General features: G+C 34.7%; 1 protein-coding gene across 1 annotated transcript in view; it reads left to right on the top strand.

Annotated features, from left to right (window-relative positions):
• LOC145254614 (uncharacterized) overlaps nt 1–22,385 on the top strand; it is a 1,033,347-nt gene that overhangs the window by 485,741 nt on the left and 525,221 nt on the right. The window contains exon 4 of the mRNA XM_080113229.1: nt 4,005–4,101. Coding sequence (XP_079969355.1) covers nt 4,005–4,101 — 97 coding nt within the window. The remainder of the gene's footprint in view (nt 1–4,004; nt 4,102–22,385) is intronic.

The following is a 22,385-nucleotide window of genomic DNA, read 5'->3' as shown; positions in this document are numbered from 1 at the left end:
AAATACATCAGAACACTAGAGCTGATTGGCTAAATAAAAAATTTCATGAATAAGGACCGTCATGTGTCTATAGAGACAATAAGTGCACAGTTTGATGTCAGTGTGGGAACTGTACACACAATTATTCGCAAGGAACTGAAGATGCAGAAGATTTTTGCAAAGTTTGTCACAAGGGTGCATTATGCTTGTCACAGACTATTTGACCAAGATGGGCATCAAGACAGTTCCTCACCCTCTATAGTCCAGATCTTGCTCCATGTGACTTTAGATTATTCCCTAAGCTCAAGGAAAACCTTAAAGGCTGCTGTTATGAGACAATTGAGGAGATGAAAGAGGTTCTGACAAGGATCATTGACACGCTCACTCAAGAGGACTTCCATGGGGTCTTCCAGAAGTTGTAATGGTACAAGTGTATTGCAGTCGGTGGAGATTACTTTGAAGGGGACTATCAATAAAAGTGGCCATAGGAAAATGTCTGAAAACTTATTGAAGGCACATAATGATTCTTATCGTTAGAGATGTAAGGATAACAATTATTAATATTACAGATTCATAGATGTCAATGCATCATACAGATGTTTTTATAATTACAGAAATTTAGTGTAAGTCTTAATATTATTACAAATGTATAAACTGACAATTTTATTATCATATATGTATAAATGTTGATTCTTATTATAGTTCCACTAGCGGGGGGGGGGTCCTGACTTTGCCCGTGTGTAAATATGCTTAAATATGCTATTTTAATTCGTCCAGATTTCGTATATATTATTATAGAGTCGTGATTTCAAAAGTAAAAAAAAAAAAAATAGTATTTGGGTGGCACCAGCTAGAATCGAAACCAAAACTGTAGCATTCAAAGCTGGTGACCACTGAACGAACGTGACACGGATATGAATTGATAAAAAATTAAAAATAAACAAGATGAATGTACAAAATGTATAACGATTTTTCCAATTTTCACCCATTTTCGACCCCTTAAAATTTATTTTAATCGGCAAAATTCCCATAAAAGAATGGTCTGTAAAAATCCAATGATTTGAGGCCCCTAGTGCTGCTCTGCAACTTTTAGTTTCAGAAGAGATAGAGTTTGAAAATGTGGAAAAATTGAAAGACAGACAGACAGATATATGTTTATATATTAGATTTAACAAATACCAGTTCTCACCAGAAATTAGCATAGTCATTGTGTCACATTAAAACATACGATGCAATTTAATGGATGAATCTACGACCCTTTCTGCACTTAATATTCGCTCATTCTTCTATTTACAAGTATCATCTAAGAAATAATACTTTTCATTTTATTGGCAAATACTTTTTTTTTTACAAGGTGGTCACCATTTATCAAGGCCCGGAAGTCACTCAGGGATAAGGGTTATTGTAAGTACAGTACGTTAGTGTGGATATTTAGAGTGTCTACTTAAGAGAGTGGTTCATCAGGAATTTGTTTACGTTGGACTTGAAGACATCCAAGTTGTAGTCAGGAGGGAATCAGGCAGACGGAACAGAGTTCCACAGGCGTGCAGTTCTAAGAAAGAAGCTTTGTTCATGGAATCTACGTTTTGATTTAGGCATAGATAAAGAGTGTGGAAAGTTTTTGACAGTGGATTCAGCTAGATGGGTGTTTTTTGTAAAAGATTGGTGAGGGGGGACCAGAGATTGGCGTTCAGACGAGCGCCTGTCATGGAAATAACAATAAAACAAGGATAGGCTTGCAACGTCTCTTCTGTGAGAGAGAGGTTGCAGGGAAGAGAAAAGGGCATCCCCCACTAAGCCACAAAGTCTATTTTGTACTCTGTCAAGGTAGGATAGGCTGTTTTTAGAAGCTCCTGCCCAGATATGGCAACAGTATTCCATCCTTTGACGTACTTGGCCTTTATATAGATAGAGAATTGCATCAGTAGTGAGATATATTCTGGAGTGGTAGAAGGATCCCACCATCTTTCCAGCGACCTTGGCAACAGACTTGATGTATGTGTTCCATTTCAGATCAGGAGTGAAGGTCAAGCCCAGAAGCTTGTCAAAACATGGGGCTTCTTCTAGATGAGGGCCATCCATTTCAATTGATGCCAGATGGGGATCAGAGAGTTGATGATGTAAAGATAGGAGTTTGGTTTTAGATGCATTAAAGGTAATCAACCACCTCTTCCCCCACTGAACCACTCGTTCGAGATCAGAGGAAAGAGAATCAGAGAGAGCTTTGTCATTTACAGCCTTTGATGTGTTGCTGTAGATGGCCGTGTCATCAGCATAGATGTCAACGAATGATTTAAGTATGTGTTTAGGGAGATCATTGATGTAGATCAGGAAGAGAGTTGGGCCCAGGATGGACACTTGAGGGACTCCAGCATTAATACTGCAGGCCTCTGATTTTTGTCCATCAACCACTACTCTTATGAGCCTATCAGAGAGAAATGATTTAATGATAGAGAGAATATTTCCAGTTATACTGTAGCTGGAGATCTTGTGAAGTAGGCCTTTATGCCATACCTTGTCGAAGGCCTTTCTTATATTCTTTTATAAACAGTCCATTCCTTCCAATGTTTGTGTATAGATACTATTATTTACATGTTCCTTTCTCTAACTCCTCTCAATTATAAAACACAATTTCTTGCTTTTATATAAATATGTTGCTGCAATGATGTTCTTTCTTACCGAATGCAAACGTTTAAATGTTTCATAATAAATGTTTATAATATAGTTATAAGAAAATAATGTAACTTTCATTATTTCTTTGACTACTATAACTTTTTATCCAAAAGCTTTATATTTCGTTCGTTTCATTTGCCTTTCATATTTTTTTTTTTACATTTCTCTGCAAAGAAGGTGGGCTCTCTTTACTGTGCTAGAAAGCTACTTACGCCTGAAAGTATCCTGTATCTCTACAAGGCCACCATTCACCCATGTATGGAGTAATGTTGTCACATCTGGGCTAGTGCATCTGCTACTGGTCTCTCGCTCCTGGACAGTGTTCAAAAGAGAGTTGCCAACTTGATAGGTTCTAAACAGCCATCGAAGCTTCAACCTCTGTCCCATCGACGTAATGTTGCATCCCTCTGCCTGTTCTACAAGTATTTTAAGAGTGAATGCTCCAACGAACTACAAGCCCTTGTACCGCTTAAACGTAAATACCCTCCCGACAAATCTGACAAGCAACAAAATCCCACCCCTACACAGTAGAGATCCCTAGATGTAAGAAAGCCTTCTACTCTAATAGTTTCTTCCCCAACTGTACTGACATGCTGAAGTTCAAGTGTAATGTGACTGACATCTCGCTGCTCAACTCCCTACATAGTATCCCTGAAACTTATGTCCCTGATAGTAGCCCCCTACATAAAAAAAGTGGCACTGCGCCTTGTTTGGGGTGAAAATGGAATTGAAAAAAATAGTCATCCAGGAAGTTGAAGGAATTTTCACTCTCACACTCAAATCTACTACCATAGTCATCCACGAACGCCAGCAAATTTTCTTTATAGGATAACTATTTCTTCCCAGTACCATTATTATTTTATCTTTATACTCTTGCTAACTATTCTACATTTCCTACTTGCATATTGAATACTCTCTTCACATACACTTTTTAGGAGAGAGAGGTATTTTAATTGATTATTGCAAAACCTTTTTCATATTTTGAGTAAGGGAATAAATGAATAGCAGATTGGTATTCAAAGAACATAGAGCAGCATTAAAAACCATTGTATGTCAATTTTAAACCCAAATCTGGCATCTTTTAAAATTCTCAGAATTAAGGATCAAAATCAAATCGATCCATTTTGAGTAGCCATTATTTTTTATTAAAGATGCAAAAAAATACTCTACGTCAAACATCCGGATGTTATGCTTCTGGTCAGATGAGTGTCTCTGCATCAATCAGCCAGATGTCATTCAGTATAGCAGAGATAAATGTTCAGCATTATAACATCTATTGTAATATATTACAAGTGATGAATTAAACATTTTCTTTTATTTTAATTTTCTTTTATTTTAATTTTCTTTTATAGGCAATGGTGATACCAACAGGATCAAGCGAGGACGACTTGTTGGAAAGAAACATTTTGCCGAAAGTTTCTGCATACCCGGAAAGAACAAATACAAAAGGTATTCTATTTGTTCCATTCATCTTTAAGAAATATTCCAACATTTACATTTGGACACAAAGTAGGAAAATTGGAAAAGTAACGGCAATTATAGTCTCTTTGCTTACTGCTTCCTGATGTTAAATATTTATCAAAAGATCATTTAATAAAAGTAGATGCATTTGGAAGTACGGCACAATCACATTGACACACCGGTTCTCGCCAGACCAATGAAGTTAAGCAACGTTGAGCCTGGCTAGTACCAGATGGGCAATCATCTGGGAAGGCTAGGTGCTGTATGTACCATCTGGGAAGGTTGGGCATGTGCCCAGCACCCTTACTCCGAAAAAAGAACTCCTCATTACAAAAGAATCTACAAAATTGTAGATAGCCTATGCCTCTCCAGGGGCTTTTATTTTTTTACAAGGGAATCACCACTTATTAAGGCCCAGAGACCACTCGAGGATAAGGGTTAAAGAGTGTACAGTGGTCAAAAGGACAATATAGTAACCATAAGAAGTGTAAATTTGGTAAATTGGATTACTTAAGAGGAACGGCTCATCAAGAACTTGTTAACATTGGATTTGAAGACGGCCATGTTGTAGTCAGTTGGAAAGTAGGTAAACGGAAGAGAGTTCCACAGGTGTGCAGTTCTAAGAAAGAAGTTTTGTTCATGGAATTTAGGTTTAGGTTCAGATAAGGTACAGATAAGGAGTGGGGGAAATTATTGATAGTGTTTTCAGATAGACGACTCAAGGCAATGGATGGATGGATGGATGGATGGATGGATGGACGTGCATTTGACATCAACACGCACCTGGCCTTTTGAAAAACAAATATGGTGAATTGTCAAAAAAAATGTTTATTGGAACCATCTGCAACATGTTCGTGGCACAAAACTTACTGGGTTATGAATATGAGGAACGTTTCAAAAGTAATGCTTTTATTTTTTGTTCCACCCGAATGGATCAGAGAGGATTGAAAATTACATTGTTATGATGACTGAACTTATGCATTTGTGGCCTAAAAATTTAATCTCCCTGTTGCAGGTATTGACGATGTGAAGCTTTAAGAAAGCAACTCCCTCTCATAGAGGTGCATCAGAAGCAAAGATGTGTCAGTGAATTCTTCCATACAGAAAAAAATTGAACTGATGAACGTTTATTTAAGCTGATGCAGTTGATGTCAGCACAGTTAGGAGATGGGTTCGTCGATTTCACAGTTGCAACAGAGATGTGAGAGACAAAGTGCATATTGGACGCCCATGCACAGCCACCACTCCATCATTGAGAATGGTGGTGAGCATGCAGAAAAATAAATTCTGGAGCACAAAACGTTGCTCGTTTTAATGGTACCGTTTCTGTCTTCTTAGCACTTCAACTTTTTTTTTAGTTAGAAAATAGAATGCATTATATTTGGGAGGCATCTCTCCTTAAGTCATTGATTGAACAAATTTGTAAGTATTTGGGCTAGTTCCAATTTGTTTCTTTTGGAGCATGATGATTGGGATGTTGTCAGGGCCAGTTGCTTTGCTGGGATCAAAGCTCTTGATAAGATTGGAGACATCTCGGGCAGATATGTGGATCTCGCTCATAGTATTGTCAGTCCTGGGAGGAAATACAGGGTATCCCACTTAAAAGTAGCCCAGAAAATGTAATAGAGAGGTGGAACATTCTTTTATTGTTTAACTAACTGTGCTGACATCAACTGCATCAGCTGAAATAAACGTTCATCAGTTCAATTTTTTCTTGTATGGAAGAATTCAAAATAGACTTCGTAGCCTCGTAGGAAATGTCCTTTTCTCTTCCTTGCAACCTCTATCCCACAGAAGAGATGTTGCGAGTTTGTCTCTGATGTATCGTTATTTTCACGGAAAGTGTTCGACTGAGCTTCAATCTATGGTCCCCCCTCGCCAAACTTTCTCAAGAAACACTCGTCTAGCTGTAAACACTATCAATAATTCCCCCCACTCTTTATCTGTGCCTAAACCTAAACGTAGGTTACATGAACAAAGCTTCTTTCTTAGAACTGCACGCCTGTGGAATTGTCTTTTGTTTTCCTGCTTTCCGGCTGACTACAATATGGTTGTCTTCAAGTCTAACGTAAATAAGTTCTTGATGAGTCGTTCCATATAAGTTATCAAATTTACCAAATTTTCATTACTAATGATTACTATATTGTCCAATTTCTACTGTACACTCTTTAACCCTTATCCTTGAGTGGCCTCTTGGCCTTGATAATGTGGTGATGCCTATGTAAAATAAAAAAAAAAATTACCTGTAGCATTGTTTAAATTACCTATAGTGCTATAAAAGATACTGGAAGTGATTGATATCTATGCATACACTTTTTGTTTTAAAGTCCCCCAAAGATAAAAAAAATCCCATGATGACAAGTCCGGGGAATATGGTGGCCATAACTCTTTGCTTATTGTTCTCTCTTCCGTAAACATATCACGAACTCATATCAGTGATCAGTGAGACATGTCATGTAGTGCCATCTTGTTATAAAAAGAATTGTCATTTTGTCTCGTGGTGTCAGTTGGTCTTTAAGAGAAAGATTAGATAGATCGGGCTACTTTTAAGTGTGCCATTTAATCTAAAGAAAATTGATTAGAGAAAGATGAGAAAGATCGGCTACTTTTAAGGGTAGACGGCCATTATCACACAAAGTGGAGTTTAATGCGTAGTTCTTTGTGAAGTGTTTGGCTTTGTTGAATGCTGAAGTAACCACCTCAGAACCATTGATGATGGTTAGGATGAAAGTTACAGATCTGTTTAGAACCCTGTAGTTATACGAACCTAGCCTCTGCTCTGCTTCTCTAGACTCAACAATTAGTGCAAAAGATGCTCTCACATTTTTGATGACCTTTCGGCAATGGTTGCTAACAAATCTATGGATGGCTCTAGTTTCTGAGCATCTGTTTTGTTTAAAGCGATTAAAATAGTGATTTTTATGTACAATTGCTACAACACATTTAAGGGTGTACCAAGGTTGGTTATTTGGTTTCATTTTGAGCTTTTATTTGGTATATAGCTCTCCATGCCAATAGTTGGATGCTATAGAGGATACATCTATTTTGAACATGGAGCTTATGGATTTATCTGGCATGTACGTATGGAAACTGTCCCACTCGGTCAAAAAGTAACGATACTCTGTGCTTTGGAGGGGGGACATCCGAGGATGTTTTGCTGTTAATTTTAATCTTACTTGAGACAGCTGAGTGATCAGAAGATCCAGAAGGCTTTCAAAATGGTTATTGGCATCAGGAATATGTGTGGATTTGTCAACAAGAGAGAAATCATGGCAGATTGTCCCTTCATAATCTGCCTTATTAGAGTGAATCAGCCATTCAACATTGTAGATGTCACTACAGATCTGAATGTTGGCTTAGGGATGAGCAATCAGGATGTGATCAATTTGTTTTGTGATACTCTCAAAAATGGTGACACCATCGTTGTGGGGACGGTATAGGTCAAATAGGAATGCGGTACTGTTTGTAAGTGCTATTCATAAGCACATGTAGGATAGTTTTGTCTTTACCACAGGAGAAGCCATCTCTAATGTAGGCACATATTCCATCTCCGTGGCGGTCATGAGGATCAGGTTTGGAGGTTAAGTTAGAATAACCTTTGATCGAGAAATCAACTAATAAAGTAGTTGAACCAATGCCAGTTTCACAAAGGAACAATAGGTCAGGTTTAAAAGAAGCTTTGGATAAATTATACACAAGAAAATACAAGAAAAAAAATACAGTTTAAATTTCTAGAGATACTAACCAAGTTCAACCTTTTTTTTTTTTTTTTTTTTTTTACACAGTGATCACCACTTATCAAGGCCCGGAAGCCACTCAGGGATAAGGGTTATTGCAAGTACATTACGTTAGTGTGGAGATTTGATGAAGTGTTTACTTAAGGGGGCGGTTCATTAGGAATTTGTTAACATTGGACTTGAAGACATCCAAGTTGTAGTCCGGTGGGAAGCAGGCAGACGGAACAATCTACCTATCGTAGATTAGTGTTTCATGGTTTGAAATTCTACCAAACACAAGATAAGTTAGTCTTGTGTGATTTAACGTCTTAAAAATTTGTACAAACCTGTTTTTGTGCAGTCTGTAAAGTCCCGTGACGTCAAAAATAATGAAGGAAAAATAAAATAAAATGTCCGCCTTTCCTCTTTATATGCTTGCGATATTGTCACCTAATATGCAAATGAGATGCTTCCGGTTTGAAATTAAAAAACAAAGCCTAATTTTTCAGAGACTGCATTGATTTTTTTATTTGAGTAGCGAGTTTTGTCAGCAGTGCGTCGTGTTTTGGAGTTGAAAGGTTGTGACAGCAGATTGGCGAGTTTTGGAATTGAGTTTTTGACAGCAAAACATCGAGTTTTGGAGTTTAGTTTTTGACAGCAAAACATCGAGTTTTGGAGTTTAGTTTTTGACAGCAAAATGTCGAGTTTTGGAGTTTAGTTTTTGACAGCAAAACATCGAGTTTTGGAGTTTAGTTTTTGACAGCAAAACATCGAGTTTTGGAGTTTAGTTTTTGACAGCAAAACATCGAGTTTTGGAGTTTAGTTTTTGACAGCAAAACATCGAGTTTTGGAGTTTAGTTTTTGACAGCAAAACATCGAGTTTTGGAGTTTAGTTTTTGACAGCAAAACATCGAGTTTTGGAGTTTAGTTTTTGACAGCAAAACATCGAGTTTTGGAGTTTAGTTTTTGACAGCAAAATGTCGAGTTTTGAAGTAACGAGTGTTTAACAGCAGTGTAGAAGAATTAACACTTGATTGTTTTAATCACATAAGCTGACATACTGTTGGAAATTTCACAAATTTGGTCAAATATGAACAGGTAAAATAATAGAGGAATAAAAGGCGAATCAAATGAGGTATAGATTGTTTAAACAGTTACATTTAATTAAACTTAAATTTGCAGCTTTTGAAAAAATGACGTGCGGATTTTCTTTTTGGCGCCACTGTATGTATGTATACATATATTTCACAAATACGAAAGGGAAATCAACTCCATAACAGTAAAACATAAACAAGAGACAATAACCTGAATAGTGAAACTGAAGCGGGGATGATCAGCTGGTTACTTATTTGTTTGTCACAAAGATTTTAAAAAAAAAAGAAAAAAAGAAGCTATTGAATTCATAGCTCTCCAGTGATACCCTCCTTTCCAAACTTTCACAAAAATACTCTAGTAGCTACAATCAGTATCAACAGTTTCCCTCACTCTCTATTTGTGCCTAAATCTAAACGCAAATTCCACAAACACAGCTTCTTTCCTAGAACTGCAACCTGTGGAACACTGTCCCGTTAGCCTGCTTCCCAGCCGACTACAGTATGGTAACCTTCAAATCTAATGTTAACAAGTTCTTGTTGAACCGGCTCCTTAAATGACCAAATTGTACCCAACTTACATCATTAATGATTAGTTAACTTGAAAAAAAATAAATTTATTTTCGGAGAGAAAAGGAATAACCTGTCCGAATGGATGAAGCTCTACCAGATTAAGAGGAGCAATTTATAAGAAAAGATATGGAGGTAATAATTAAAGTTATATTAGAACTTTATTACATTATCATGTCAATAAGGATGAGGGTGATTACAATAAGTAAAAGGAAAAGTAGGGGAAAGTGTGGCCTCCCTCTTTTTCCCTTATTGTAATCACCCTTAATTATTATCTCCATATCTTTTCATATATATATATATATATATATATATATATATATATATATATATATATAAAACATAAGATGGGTTTAGTGACTTTATTTCTAAAATTCAAAAATGGCGTTATGGAAACATATTATGAGGTATTTACAGCTTCTCTTCCAATTTTCGGATTTTTAATCATGTCAAAACTCACTTTATTTCCTTTTGATGGATTGATTGTTGCTATTTCTTCTGATGAGTTAAGGGCAAAATAGATTCACCAATTGATATAATAATTAAGTGATTAATTTTGTGCTATGAAACAGATACTGTCAAGAATTGTAAATGTCAACTGAATTAAAGAAATAAATTATAAGATGATCAACATCATGAACTTTGGAATATAGACTTTTGTTATTTATTCACTATATTGCTCTGTAATTACATTGAGCTTCTTAAATAAGGATTGGTATATATTATAAGGAAATAAAGTAGATTTCCACAGAAGATATCTCACTGCTGATGCAATTCTCTATCTATATAAAAACCAAGTACGTCCAAGGATGGAGTACTGCTGCCACATCTGGGCAGGAGCTGCTAAAAACAGCCTATCCTGCCTTGACAGAGTATAAAATAGGCTTCGTGGCTTAGTAGGGGATGTCCTTTTCTCTTCCCTGCAACCTCTCTCCCACAGGAGAGACGTTGCGAGCCTGTCTTTGTTTTATCGTTACTTCCAAGGCAAGTGCTTGTCTGAGCTTCAATCTCTGGTCCTCCCTCGCCAATCTTTCACGATAAACACCCGTCTAGCTGAAACCACTGTCATAAATTTTTCCCACTCTTTATCTATGCCAAAACCAAAACGTAGATTCCATGAACGAAGCTTCTTTCTTAGAACTGCACGCCTGTGGAACTCTGTTTCGTTTGCCTGTTTCCCACCTGACTACAGCCTGGATGTCTTCAAGTCCAACATAAACAAATTCCTGATGAACCGCCCCCTTAAGTAAGACACTTTATCAAACCTCCAATACTAATGTACTGTACACGCAATAACCCTTACCCCTGAGTGGCTTCCGGGCCTTGATAAGTGGTGACTACCTTGTAAAAAGAATATATATATATGTGTGTGTGTGTGTGTGTGTGTGTGTCAATTCAACTTTTTTTTAATTATTCACCCCTTTTTTGTTGTTTATTTACGATCCATGTGTGTTGACAATAAAACACAATGCACGACATGAAAGGAAAGCCCAACACGTGGTCTCATAAGAAACGCATAAACAGAATATCAAATATTCTTATCTTTCACCTGCGTTTCCAAGAATTATGGCGACTCTAACTTTCCATACTTTTCTTTCAAATTCAAGATAAGATACTTAGTCTTTTATACATATTGCGTATGTGGTTGTAATATGGTGACTTTTGCGCAGAGAAAATGCCCCATAGGCAGGCTTCTGCCGAAAAGATCTACGGTTAACCAATTCTTTGTTGATAACAGAACGGATGATATGAAAAGCACACGAACATAGTGTAAAAAGAATAACAGAATAATATTAACGAACACACACACATTCTTTGTTTCTCATATCCTGCTTAGCACGCACAGAGAACACCTTTCAGTGCGTTTTTTTTTTTCATTATTTATACTACTCCTCATCATCATCATCATCATCATCATCTATTGTTTGTATTGGATTCACAAATATTTTTCTAGCCAGAATTCTTTCTGGAAAGATGTCGAGGATTACGGGAAGGACCAGGTGAAGGTTGCCAACATCTCAAGTGAAAGTGATTTTTGTGGAACGAACTAGATTCGCACTTAGGACACCCAGGTCGTCTGTTCGTGTCGTTAACAACTTTACCACCGTCGCCTCCAGCTATTCATACTAATAGTTTGCCAGAATGCAGGTGACATTCACTTAACATTGATTATATCTTTAGCTTATATTTAAATATTAGTATAGAGCAGAAAGAGGCTTGCAACGTCACTCCTACAAGAAAGAGGCAGCAGAGACGAGACAAGGGTATCACCCACTAGATTTCAAAGTCGTTTTTGTACCCTGTTTGCCTTGTTGGTCCACCGACTTAATCGGATTTGGATCTTAGAATTCACTCTTGTCCGTTCGTCTGTCCGTCCGTTCGTTCCAAAAATTCTCAATGACTACTCAGTATACTTTCTGAAATTTTGCATGAAGTTCAAACTTGGCAAGAGAGGAAATGTAACATTCTCGGGTTTGGGATAAAAATTTTGCTTGCGTTCCCAGGGGGTCAAAAGAGATCAGAATTGCCAAAAATAGCACTTTTCGGGACATAAAATATTTTCCGACCGTTAGATGTTGCTGAAAATTACCCAAAAGCAAGATTATGTGGATATACATGTGGAAACGTAATATTTGACCCTGGAAAAATTCTGGTTGTATCTCCAGGGAGTCAAAAGGGGTCAAAATGGCCAAAAATAGCACTTTTCGGGACATAAAATCTATTCCAACTATTAGATTTTGCTGAAAATTACCCAAAAGCAAGTGAGAAGCCTTGACTGTCATTTGAGCGGTCAGGTTTCAATCCTGGCTTGAGGCAGTTGCCTGTCTAGCCGCACTGATGAGCTGTGAAACAGCAAAACAGTACTGTATGTGGATCACTATATATATATATATATATATATATATATATATATAGTACTGATTTTAAAAGTTGTTAAAAATAACTTGGGTGCCATCAGCTAGAATCGAAACCAAAACATTCAGTGCTCCATATATATATATATATATATATATATATATATATATATATATATATATATATATATATATGAATTAAATTAAAAAATAAATTAGAAAGATGGTGGATAAAAAATTAAATAGAACTTTATTAAATCATCAGATCAATAAAGAACGAAAATGAGAAGAAAATGGAAAAGAAATATTTTAGGCCATGGCATTTCAAAGTTAAATGCTTCTCATCACAAAAGAGAAAAAAACGACATTGTAACACTATACGGATGTACAAAAATAAAACCGCCTTGAGAACATTTAGATTTAAAACAAAAAAATGGTGTGAATTAATGAGAACTATTATATATATATATATATATATATATATATATATATATATATATATATATATATATATATATATATATATATATATATAATTATTACTATGATAATCTTTAATATCTAAAGACACTAGTGTTTCATCTTTTCAGGAATCATCATGCAGGGAGTTTACAGCCAGTTGGGAGATTCAAACCCAGCCACAAACAATTTCTGGCTTCATCAGTAAAGAACAAATTACGCAGACAACGTTAACCATGAGAATTACAGTTGAAATTTAAACATATATATATATATATATATATATATATATATATATATATATATATATATATATAAGCGAAGATGTATGTATGTATGTGTGTATGTTTGTGTGTCTGAATAAAATCTTTCGACAGACTGAACAAAAATTCACAGACTTGGTCTCATATGAAAGCCCCATCCTTCGGCCAACAAATATCGAATAATTGGCCAAAAACGTTAATTTTTTCTCCCTGAAATCAACACTTTTCTACAGGGTGGGTTAGCAAAAACCGTCCTCTCATGACGAGATCAGTTGTACGCATGCGTCAGACGACGTCATAACCGGATTTAGTTTAAATATTTGAAGAACTGACACAATTTCATGTACGTCGTGTTAGCTCAGTTGGTTAGAGCGTTGGGTCATTATTTAAACGTTTTGGCTTTGAATCGTGGTGTGAGATTTCTTCTTTTTTTTCGATTTTTTAAATTTTAATATTGAAGCAGGATTATTTAAGCCTTTTTTCACGTAACATTCGTTTTTCTGGGTTTTTTTTTACTTTGCTTATTCTTAGGTTTTCATTAATACCCCCACCCCCGATCGACCACACACACCTCCAAACACCCGGGTACCCACCGATTTTTTAAATTTTAATATCGAAACAGGCTTATTTAAGCCATTTTTCACGTGTTTTTTTTTGGGGGGGGGGTTATTTTTCAGATTTTTTAAAGCAGTTTTAACGTTCGCTTTTCTGTTTTTTTGTTTTTGTTTTTTCGATTTTTACATTTAACAGCGTTCGTTTGCCTTACGTTAGTTTTTTTGGTGATTTTTTTTCGATGTTTTGATTACCCCCTCCTCCACCACCACCGCCCGGGTACTCCCCCGCTTTATTTTTCAGATAAGTTTTAACGCTCGTTTTTCTGTTTTCTTTTTTTACTTCACTTATTCTTAGGTTTTCATTAACACCCCTAATCCCGCCCGACCACACACACCTTCAAACACTCGGGCAACGCCGGGTACCCCCCCTCCCACTAGTTTATTATAAAATGTCAAAACGTCCCTCCAGAGTGATCTAATGAATGTAACATATATATATATATATATATATATATATAATCTTATTTGTTGTAAATAGAAATGAACAAAAATTATGATATTTGACTGATGTGTCTTGACTGTGTACTTCGCATATATGTACAGCACACTGAGTTTCACCTTAAATGAATTCAGACGCAGACGCCATCCATCAGCACACATAACTGACGCAGATTATGCAGACGATATTGCACTTTTCGTGAATAGCACTGCTGATGTGCAAACACTGTTACATAAGCTAGAAAAGTCTGCAAATGACATCGGTCTTTACTTTAATGCAGATAAGACAAAGTTTATGCGGGGGGAGAGATCACTGCTCTAGATGGAACAACACTGAAATAAGCCACTGAGTTTACGTACCTGGGCAGCAACAAAGGTTCCATGGAGAGAGATATCGAAATTAGCAAATCAAAAGCATCAGCTGCGTTGAATATGTTGTAGTCAGTATGGACTTCAAGGTTAACTAACAAACTGAAAAGGCAATTCTTAAGAGCAGTGGTAGAGTCTGTCCTTGTTTATGATGCTGCAAAATATTTGAAAGGAAGCTAGAAGGCACATACACCCATATGCTATGAACAGTGTTGGCAAGATAATCCCATGAAGCAGCAACTTTATGGCAACCTACCTGCCATATCTACTACCATCAAAGAGCCACGTCTACGATTTGCCGGTTACTGTCAAAGGAGAAAGCAATAACTGATGAGAAATGTATTGCTTTGGATTCCATGGCATGCGCACACAAGCATAGGATGACCGAGACCCACGTACATCCAGCAAATTACACATGGCGCCAACTGTGATCCTGAAAATCTGAGGTAGCTCAAGGAAGACAAATTTGGAGAGAGAAAGTCACATTGGCCTAGGCAAGGAGCCCGACCAGATAGATAGATAGATAGATAGATAGATAGATAGATAGATAGATAGATAGATAGATAGACTGATGTGGGGTGCAATCAATTAGTATGTATTTTAATCTGATGATTTCCAGATCCAGATGAAATTCTTAGGATTTTGAGTAGCTTAATTTCCATATATATTTTCATAACTTAATAATTACAGATTACATCTTGTATAATACTGTAAAATTATTATTATATTAGTATAATATTTATAAGATAAACCCAATCAATTAAAGAAGCGCAATATACAAGATAGAGCAATATCATAAGCGAAAACTTGGAATAAAATTCAGTAAAATAATAAAAGAAAATTTTTAATTGTGACAAATTTATTATTCGACAAGGAATACAAAAATTTAAATTTATTTCCTTAATCTATGGATTTTCAATAAATGGCTTGTATTATCAGGGGAAATTTTTATTTAGCAAAATAATGTTAATAGTGAGTCACTGAATTTAATTCGTAATTTTCGTAACATACTATCATTCAAACGCAGTATTGTTTGAATACATTGTTCAGTGGGAGTTTTAGTCATTTAGAACTGCTTTAAAGCTTTACCGTTCACTCATTTTTCGACCAAATTTCAAACAATTATTACAGCTTGTAGAGCACCTTATCAGCTATATTGTGAAAAAAAAATTCAATTTTCGTTGAGTAAAACAAAATTTTTGATGAATTTACTGGCGTTCAAAATCGTACAAAAACCGTAAGAAGATGAGCGACGTTTTTTACGACTAGTTTCCATAGCAACCACGTCGCTTCAAAAATAAGTGAAACAGATAGAATGAAAGAATGAAAGGGATGTAATTGAGGGGGAATTTATTGAAAGCAGACGAGTGCCATACATTTTTATTGCTGCAAGCCTGGATTACAATAGAAAAATGCGAGCATGAAAAGCAATATGGTTAAGCTTAAACATGGAAAAGTAAAGTACTAGTTGTTAAAACTGGGAAAAAAAGGGCAAGATATTCTAGTAAAAAAATATAATAAATTTATAATTTAAAATATTGCAGCATTAAGAATTAAAAAAAAAATCAATTTATAGCATCAATTCTTAATGATGCAACATTTTAAGTTATTAATTTATTATATTTTTTACTAGAATATCTTGTCCTTTTCTTTTCCAGTTTTAACAGCCAGTCCTTTACTTTTTCATGTTTAAGCTTAACCATATTACTTTTCAACCTCGTATATTTCTATTGTATATATATGTGTGCGCGCGCGTGTGTGTAGAAAAACAATTCTAACGTTCGTTGGTCACAATGAAACCTATTAATTTCTCATTTGATTTAGATTTCTACGTTTATTTCTTTTTTCTTTGCCGCTTGTCATACATTGTTTTTATGGTATTTAATTTTATGATTTATCATTTATATATATATATATATATATATATATATATATATATATATATATATATAGTCATAGCTGTGTTTTTGAAGAACGATTTTGAATGTTTTTCAACATTTGATTCAAGTTCCTTTGTGTACAGGAATATGTATGCAGAAGAGGAAAGGCCTTCGACCTCTGGTTCCTGTAGGTCTGTTAGCTAAAAGAAGCTTTTATGACAAGGTCAGGATGCAGAGATAAGCTCTCAAGCCATTTACAAACGTGCTTTTTTGCACTTTATATTTGTTTTTTTGTAAAATATATACCAGCCACAAATTTAGCAATATGACAGAGTTTGGGGGCAGCATAAGCAATTTTATCATAAATGAGTTTGAAAATAAAAAAAAAATGTAATACTAAAGCCGAGTTAATAAATATTTGCTTCTGTGAGGCTTTAATCACGCAAAATACATGTTAAAATATTCCTTAATTCTCGGATGGAATTATGTCTTTAAAATATTCGTTTTTTAAATATTCTAATCATCCATTAAAATTAAAATTAACCGTTATAGTCACTCACATCTCACTTCGCATTCGCATTTCGCATTGATTTAGGTATTTTTAATGGCTTAGTGAGTATTTAGAGAAAGAGTCACGCTTAATGCTTCATCGTTTTAATCTAATTCACATGTGTGTGTGTGTGTGTGTGTGTGTGTGTGTGTGTGTGTGTGTGTGTGTATCACAAACATGAATGTAAATTAGATGGGAAAATAATAATTTTCTTTTGCTTCTATATTATTATTATTATTATTATTATTATTATTATTATTATTATTATTATTATTATCATTATTATCATTATTATTATTATTATAGTAATAATAATAATAATAATGATAATAATAATTATAATAATAATTATAATAATAATAATTATAATAATAATATTAATCATAATAATAATAATAATAATTATAATAATAATAATAATAATAGTAATAATAATAATAATAATTAATAATAATAATAGCAATAATAACAATAATAATAATAGTAGTAGTAGTAGTAATAATAATAATAATAATAAATACTAAATAATAATAATAATAATCGAAAGAGGCAGAAAATAGTGGAAATCTGTGGAGACTTGTTGTCACTCAAACTCCACGGAACACCAAAGAGAAAATCGTTGATGATGTGTGGCTACTTCTAGAGAGTAAATAATTCTAATAACACTTATAAATAACAATAACAATAAGAAAAAGAAGAAGAATAAAGACAGAAGTTTAAATATAATGCGAACGGACATGTCGCTGCTCAACTCCCTATATAGTGCCCCTATAGGCATGTTCCCGAATAGTAGCCCCTTACGTCGAAGAGACAATATGCCTTGTTTAGGGCAAATAAGAGTAAAAATAAAAGACCTTCATAATCACGTTAACATATCGGTTTTCGTTAGATCACCGAAGTTAAGCAAGGTTGAGCCTGGTCAGTACCAGATGGGTGACCAATTTGGAAATTCCAGGCGCTTTATGTAGAAGCGTCGACACCTTCCTGCACGAACTGCAAAAAAACTAACGTCGTCCTCTCCCCTAACAGTGATATGCATGCGACTGGAGACCGATTGTAAATTTTATACTCCCATGGAGTTTCCTCCTTTGGAGGAAGCCTGTTAAACCCTCCTAGGATAAGTGCCATAATTTCCATTTTTTTCCTTCAATTTTGCCTCTTAGGATGCAAAGCTCTCATTCAGAAAGGATCGTTTCACTTATTAGTGTTTCATAATTCCATTATTCTTTGACATATTATTCTGTTTTATTGTTTATTATTCTATTATTCTATTAATCTGTTATTCTTCTGGTGTTTCTACAATTAATTAATTAGATTTTGACAATATTTTGTGTGAAGTTTAATGACTGATGCCAGAAGCTGACGTAGTTCGATTTAAAAAATTGTTTCTACAGTCATGAAGATGAAATGCTTTCAAGTCACAAGTTTTTGTCTAATATATCAATTTTCTTCATTCGCTTTTACTCACAATTCTCAAAAAGTTGCTATTAATGGTTGTCTACATAGAACAAGTATTGATGACCCAAGAAAAAAATTCCGATTTCGCTCCAGGAAGATTAAAATGCTATCAAATCGAAAACTATTTCAAATTTTTGTACGAGCCTTTTTCAAGTCTCACACAAAAACACACATTCACATTTCAAGCTATGTCATATACATACGCGCACACAAACATACGCGCCCACGTCCACACATGTACACATATTCACGTTGGCGTACATACACTCACATTCACGTGTATAGACACACACGCTAACGCACCTTTGGACGACGTCACTTCCGCTTTCTAAGGAATTATACACATGCGCGAATGACCACCGGAAACGAGTATAAAACAAAGAGACAAGCTGTTTCTAATCCTTTTTAGAACCAACTCTCGACCAGAGAGGTTGGGCTAACCAGCCGCCTCCCGAAAGGGAGGCGCACGCTCGCGCACGTTAACGCCACTTACTACTATGTATGGGGCACAAGCTAACAGACTGTATGTACACATTCCCACTCTTTCTCTATCTACTACTGGTCCCTGAGAACACCTTCGCGTAGCTGACTACTAACTGATGTCAACTCTCATATCCTCTTCTTTGTCTACACGCTGGACTATCATTCTCAATTTCCACTACAACATTCATTTCTCTTCCCACGCGCGAACAAACGATTCGTTTGTTTATTTTGGTTAAATTCACCTAAAATCTGTTTTTCTTTAATTATATCATTTTAGTATTAGTGGTTGCAGGGAGAGATAATTCAAACTTGACTTATTTGTAACTTCGTTTTATTTTTTCATCATTGTTTGGTCTTACCCCATCATATAACAGCAGAATATTGACTGTATCTCATATGTTGAAAACGAAAATATCAACATATGGTGTGTTGTTCATTTCTGTCTTGGGAAAAACAGTTTCCATACTTTTTAATACAGTGTTGTCAACGTATATAATGTGTTTTGTTTCTTGTTTGTTTTTGTCTAGGCATTACTTTGTTCAATTTCTGTTCAGCTTCGTTTTCTTTTATTTCTTTTCGTAAACCAATTTTACTGAAAAACACTGCAGTATAAGAAATGAATCTGTATATATTTTTTTTTCTTTTCGTTTTTTATGAAATGGGCAAAAACAGACTCAGCTGGAAGTCATATTCTGCTTGTTTATCTTTTTTGGCATAATAATAAACATTAATCCCCCCTAACTTTTATATATATATATATATATATATATATATATATATATATATATATAGTTAGTGGAGATGGTAATTAATAAAAATTGAAGAAAGTGGTCAATACTGTTGTAGAGCAAATATGCGTTTTATTTTTTATTTTTTATTACCGTATCTTTCTGTTGAGTTACATTATTGTTTCGGCTACACGGCCGTTTTTTTTTTTTGCCGTCTGTAGCGTCCTCAGACTTTTACAGAAAAAAAAAAACGACGCTACAGACGGCCAAAAAAACGGCCGTGTAGCCGAAACAATAATGTAACTTAACAGAAAGATACGGTAATAAAAATGAAACGTATATATATATATATATATATATATATATATATATATATATATATATATATATATATATATATATATATATATATATATATATGGCATAATTGCGTTGACATACTGGTTCTCGTCAGATCACTGAAGTTGAGCCTGATTAATACCAGATGGGTAACCATTTTGGAATTCTAGGCACTGTATGTGCTCTCCGCTTATCTTGGCATTTGTTTCCAGTTGTCTTGTACAGACACTCCATTTGCCACTGGTATTTAACAATGTCAACTCAGGAGAGGTGTGGATGGAGATTGCGACCTTTTTCTACAAAAATTTCACATGCAGGCACCCCTACGGTGGTTAACCATAGACTGTCAAGACTGAAGGAGCCTTATATATATATATATATATATATATATATATATATATATATATATATATATATATATATATATATATATATATATATAACTACTTAATTTACTCACATAAAATTAATATACGAAAGTATAGATTTATGCGTAAACATCCACTCTAGGATTCCTCAGGCTTATGCGCATAAGCCTGAGGAGTCCTAGAGTGGATGAAACGCCGAATATTCAGTGTAGCTTAATCGCCATATATATTTTATAAATTATTATATATATCAATCATATTTATATATATATATATATATATATATATATATATATATGTATGTATATGTATATATATATATATATATATAAGTGAGAATGTGTGTCTGTGAAGACACTTTTCAACCTATATACTCAACGAATTTTTATATACAGACTTAAAATTTGGTATAGGATATTCAGACATGTAGAATACTTTTTAATTGGTTTTCATCCGGATAACCAGGTTCCTAATGGGTCAAAATATATATATAGTTAGTGGAGATGGTAATTAATAAAAACTGAAGAAAGTGCTCAATACTGTTGTAGAGCAAATATGCGTTTTATTTTTTATTACCGTATCTTTCTGTTAAGTTACATTATTGTTTCAGCTACCCGACCGTTTTTTTTTTTTTTTTTTCCGTCTGTAGCTTCCTCAGACTTTTACAGAAAACCTGTCTGTAAAAGTCTGAGGAAGCTACAGACGGCCAAAAAAAAAAACGGCTGGGTAGCCAAAACAATAATGTAACTTAACAGAAAGATACGGTAATAAAAATAAAACGTGTATATATATATATATATATATATATATATATATAACATATATATAACATATATATAACATATATATGGCATAATTGCGTTGACACACTGGTTCTCGTCAGATCACTGAAGTTGAGCCTAGTTAGTACCGGATGAGTGACCATTTGGGAATTCTAGGCACTGTATGTGCTCTCTGCTTATCTTGGCATTTATATTCAGTTGTCCTGTACAGACACTCCACTTGCCAGAGGTATTTAACAATGTCGACTCAGGAGAGGTGTGGTTGGAGATTGCGCACCTTTTTCCACAAAAATTTCACATGCAGACACCCCTACGATGGTTGACCATAGTCTGTCAAGACTGAAGGAGCCTTATATATATATATATGTATGTATATATATATATATATATATATATATATATATATATATATATATATATAACTACTTAATTTACTCACATAAAATTAATATACGAAAGTATAGATTTATGCGTAAACGTTAAGTATTTACTTCAAAAGTGCTCAATACGTAGGTAGAGCTAGTTAGTAATTTATAAAATATATATGGCGATTAAGCTACACTGAATATTCGGCGTTTCATCCACTCTAGGATTCCTCAGGCTTATGCGCATAAGCCTGAGGAGTCCTAGAGTGGATGAAACGCCGAATATTCAGTGTAGCTTAATCGCCATATATATTTTATAAATTATTATATGTATCAATCAAGTGAGAATGTGTGTCTGTGAGGACACTTTTCAACCTATATACTCAACGAATTTTTATATACATACTTGAAATTTGGTATAGGATATTCAGACATGTAGAATACTTTTTAATTGGTTTTCATCCGGATAACCAGGTTCCTAATGGGTCAAAATTGAGAAATTGGTACGTGGCAATCATTGGATTTTTATCTGTTTGTCAACTGGTTCACGACTGCTCTTTTGCGAACGATTAACATTATGTTAAGAATAAATAGGTTTGAAAACATTTTTAATGTCGTGTCAAGTTGGCCTAATGGTTATTGTACATGACTCATTGTCTTTAGGTTTTGGTTTGCTGGTGATGAGGTTATCTGAAGATTAATCGGTTTTCTTCTGGAAAAAAGGCTGCTAAACGGTCAAAATTGAAAAATTGGTACGTGCGGGGGGGGGGGGGAGATCGCCAGATTTTTATCTGTTTGGTAACTGTTTCATGAATGCGCATGCATGAATGATTCATATGACAGGTTCCTTATATTAAGAATAAGTAGGTTTGACGGTGACCAACAATAAAACCCAGCACCCTTCTAACTCTTATACTCGAGTGACCCACACTTGATAAACAGTG

The sequence above is a fragment of the Euprymna scolopes genome, chromosome 3 (genome assembly GCF_053919585.1).
Source record: "Euprymna scolopes isolate OS-2025 chromosome 3, ASM5391958v1, whole genome shotgun sequence".
NCBI lineage: Eukaryota > Metazoa > Mollusca > Cephalopoda > Sepiida > Sepiolidae > Euprymna > Euprymna scolopes.
The sequence above is the reverse complement of the archived record's forward strand: the minus strand, read 5'-3'. Positions and strand labels throughout refer to the sequence as shown.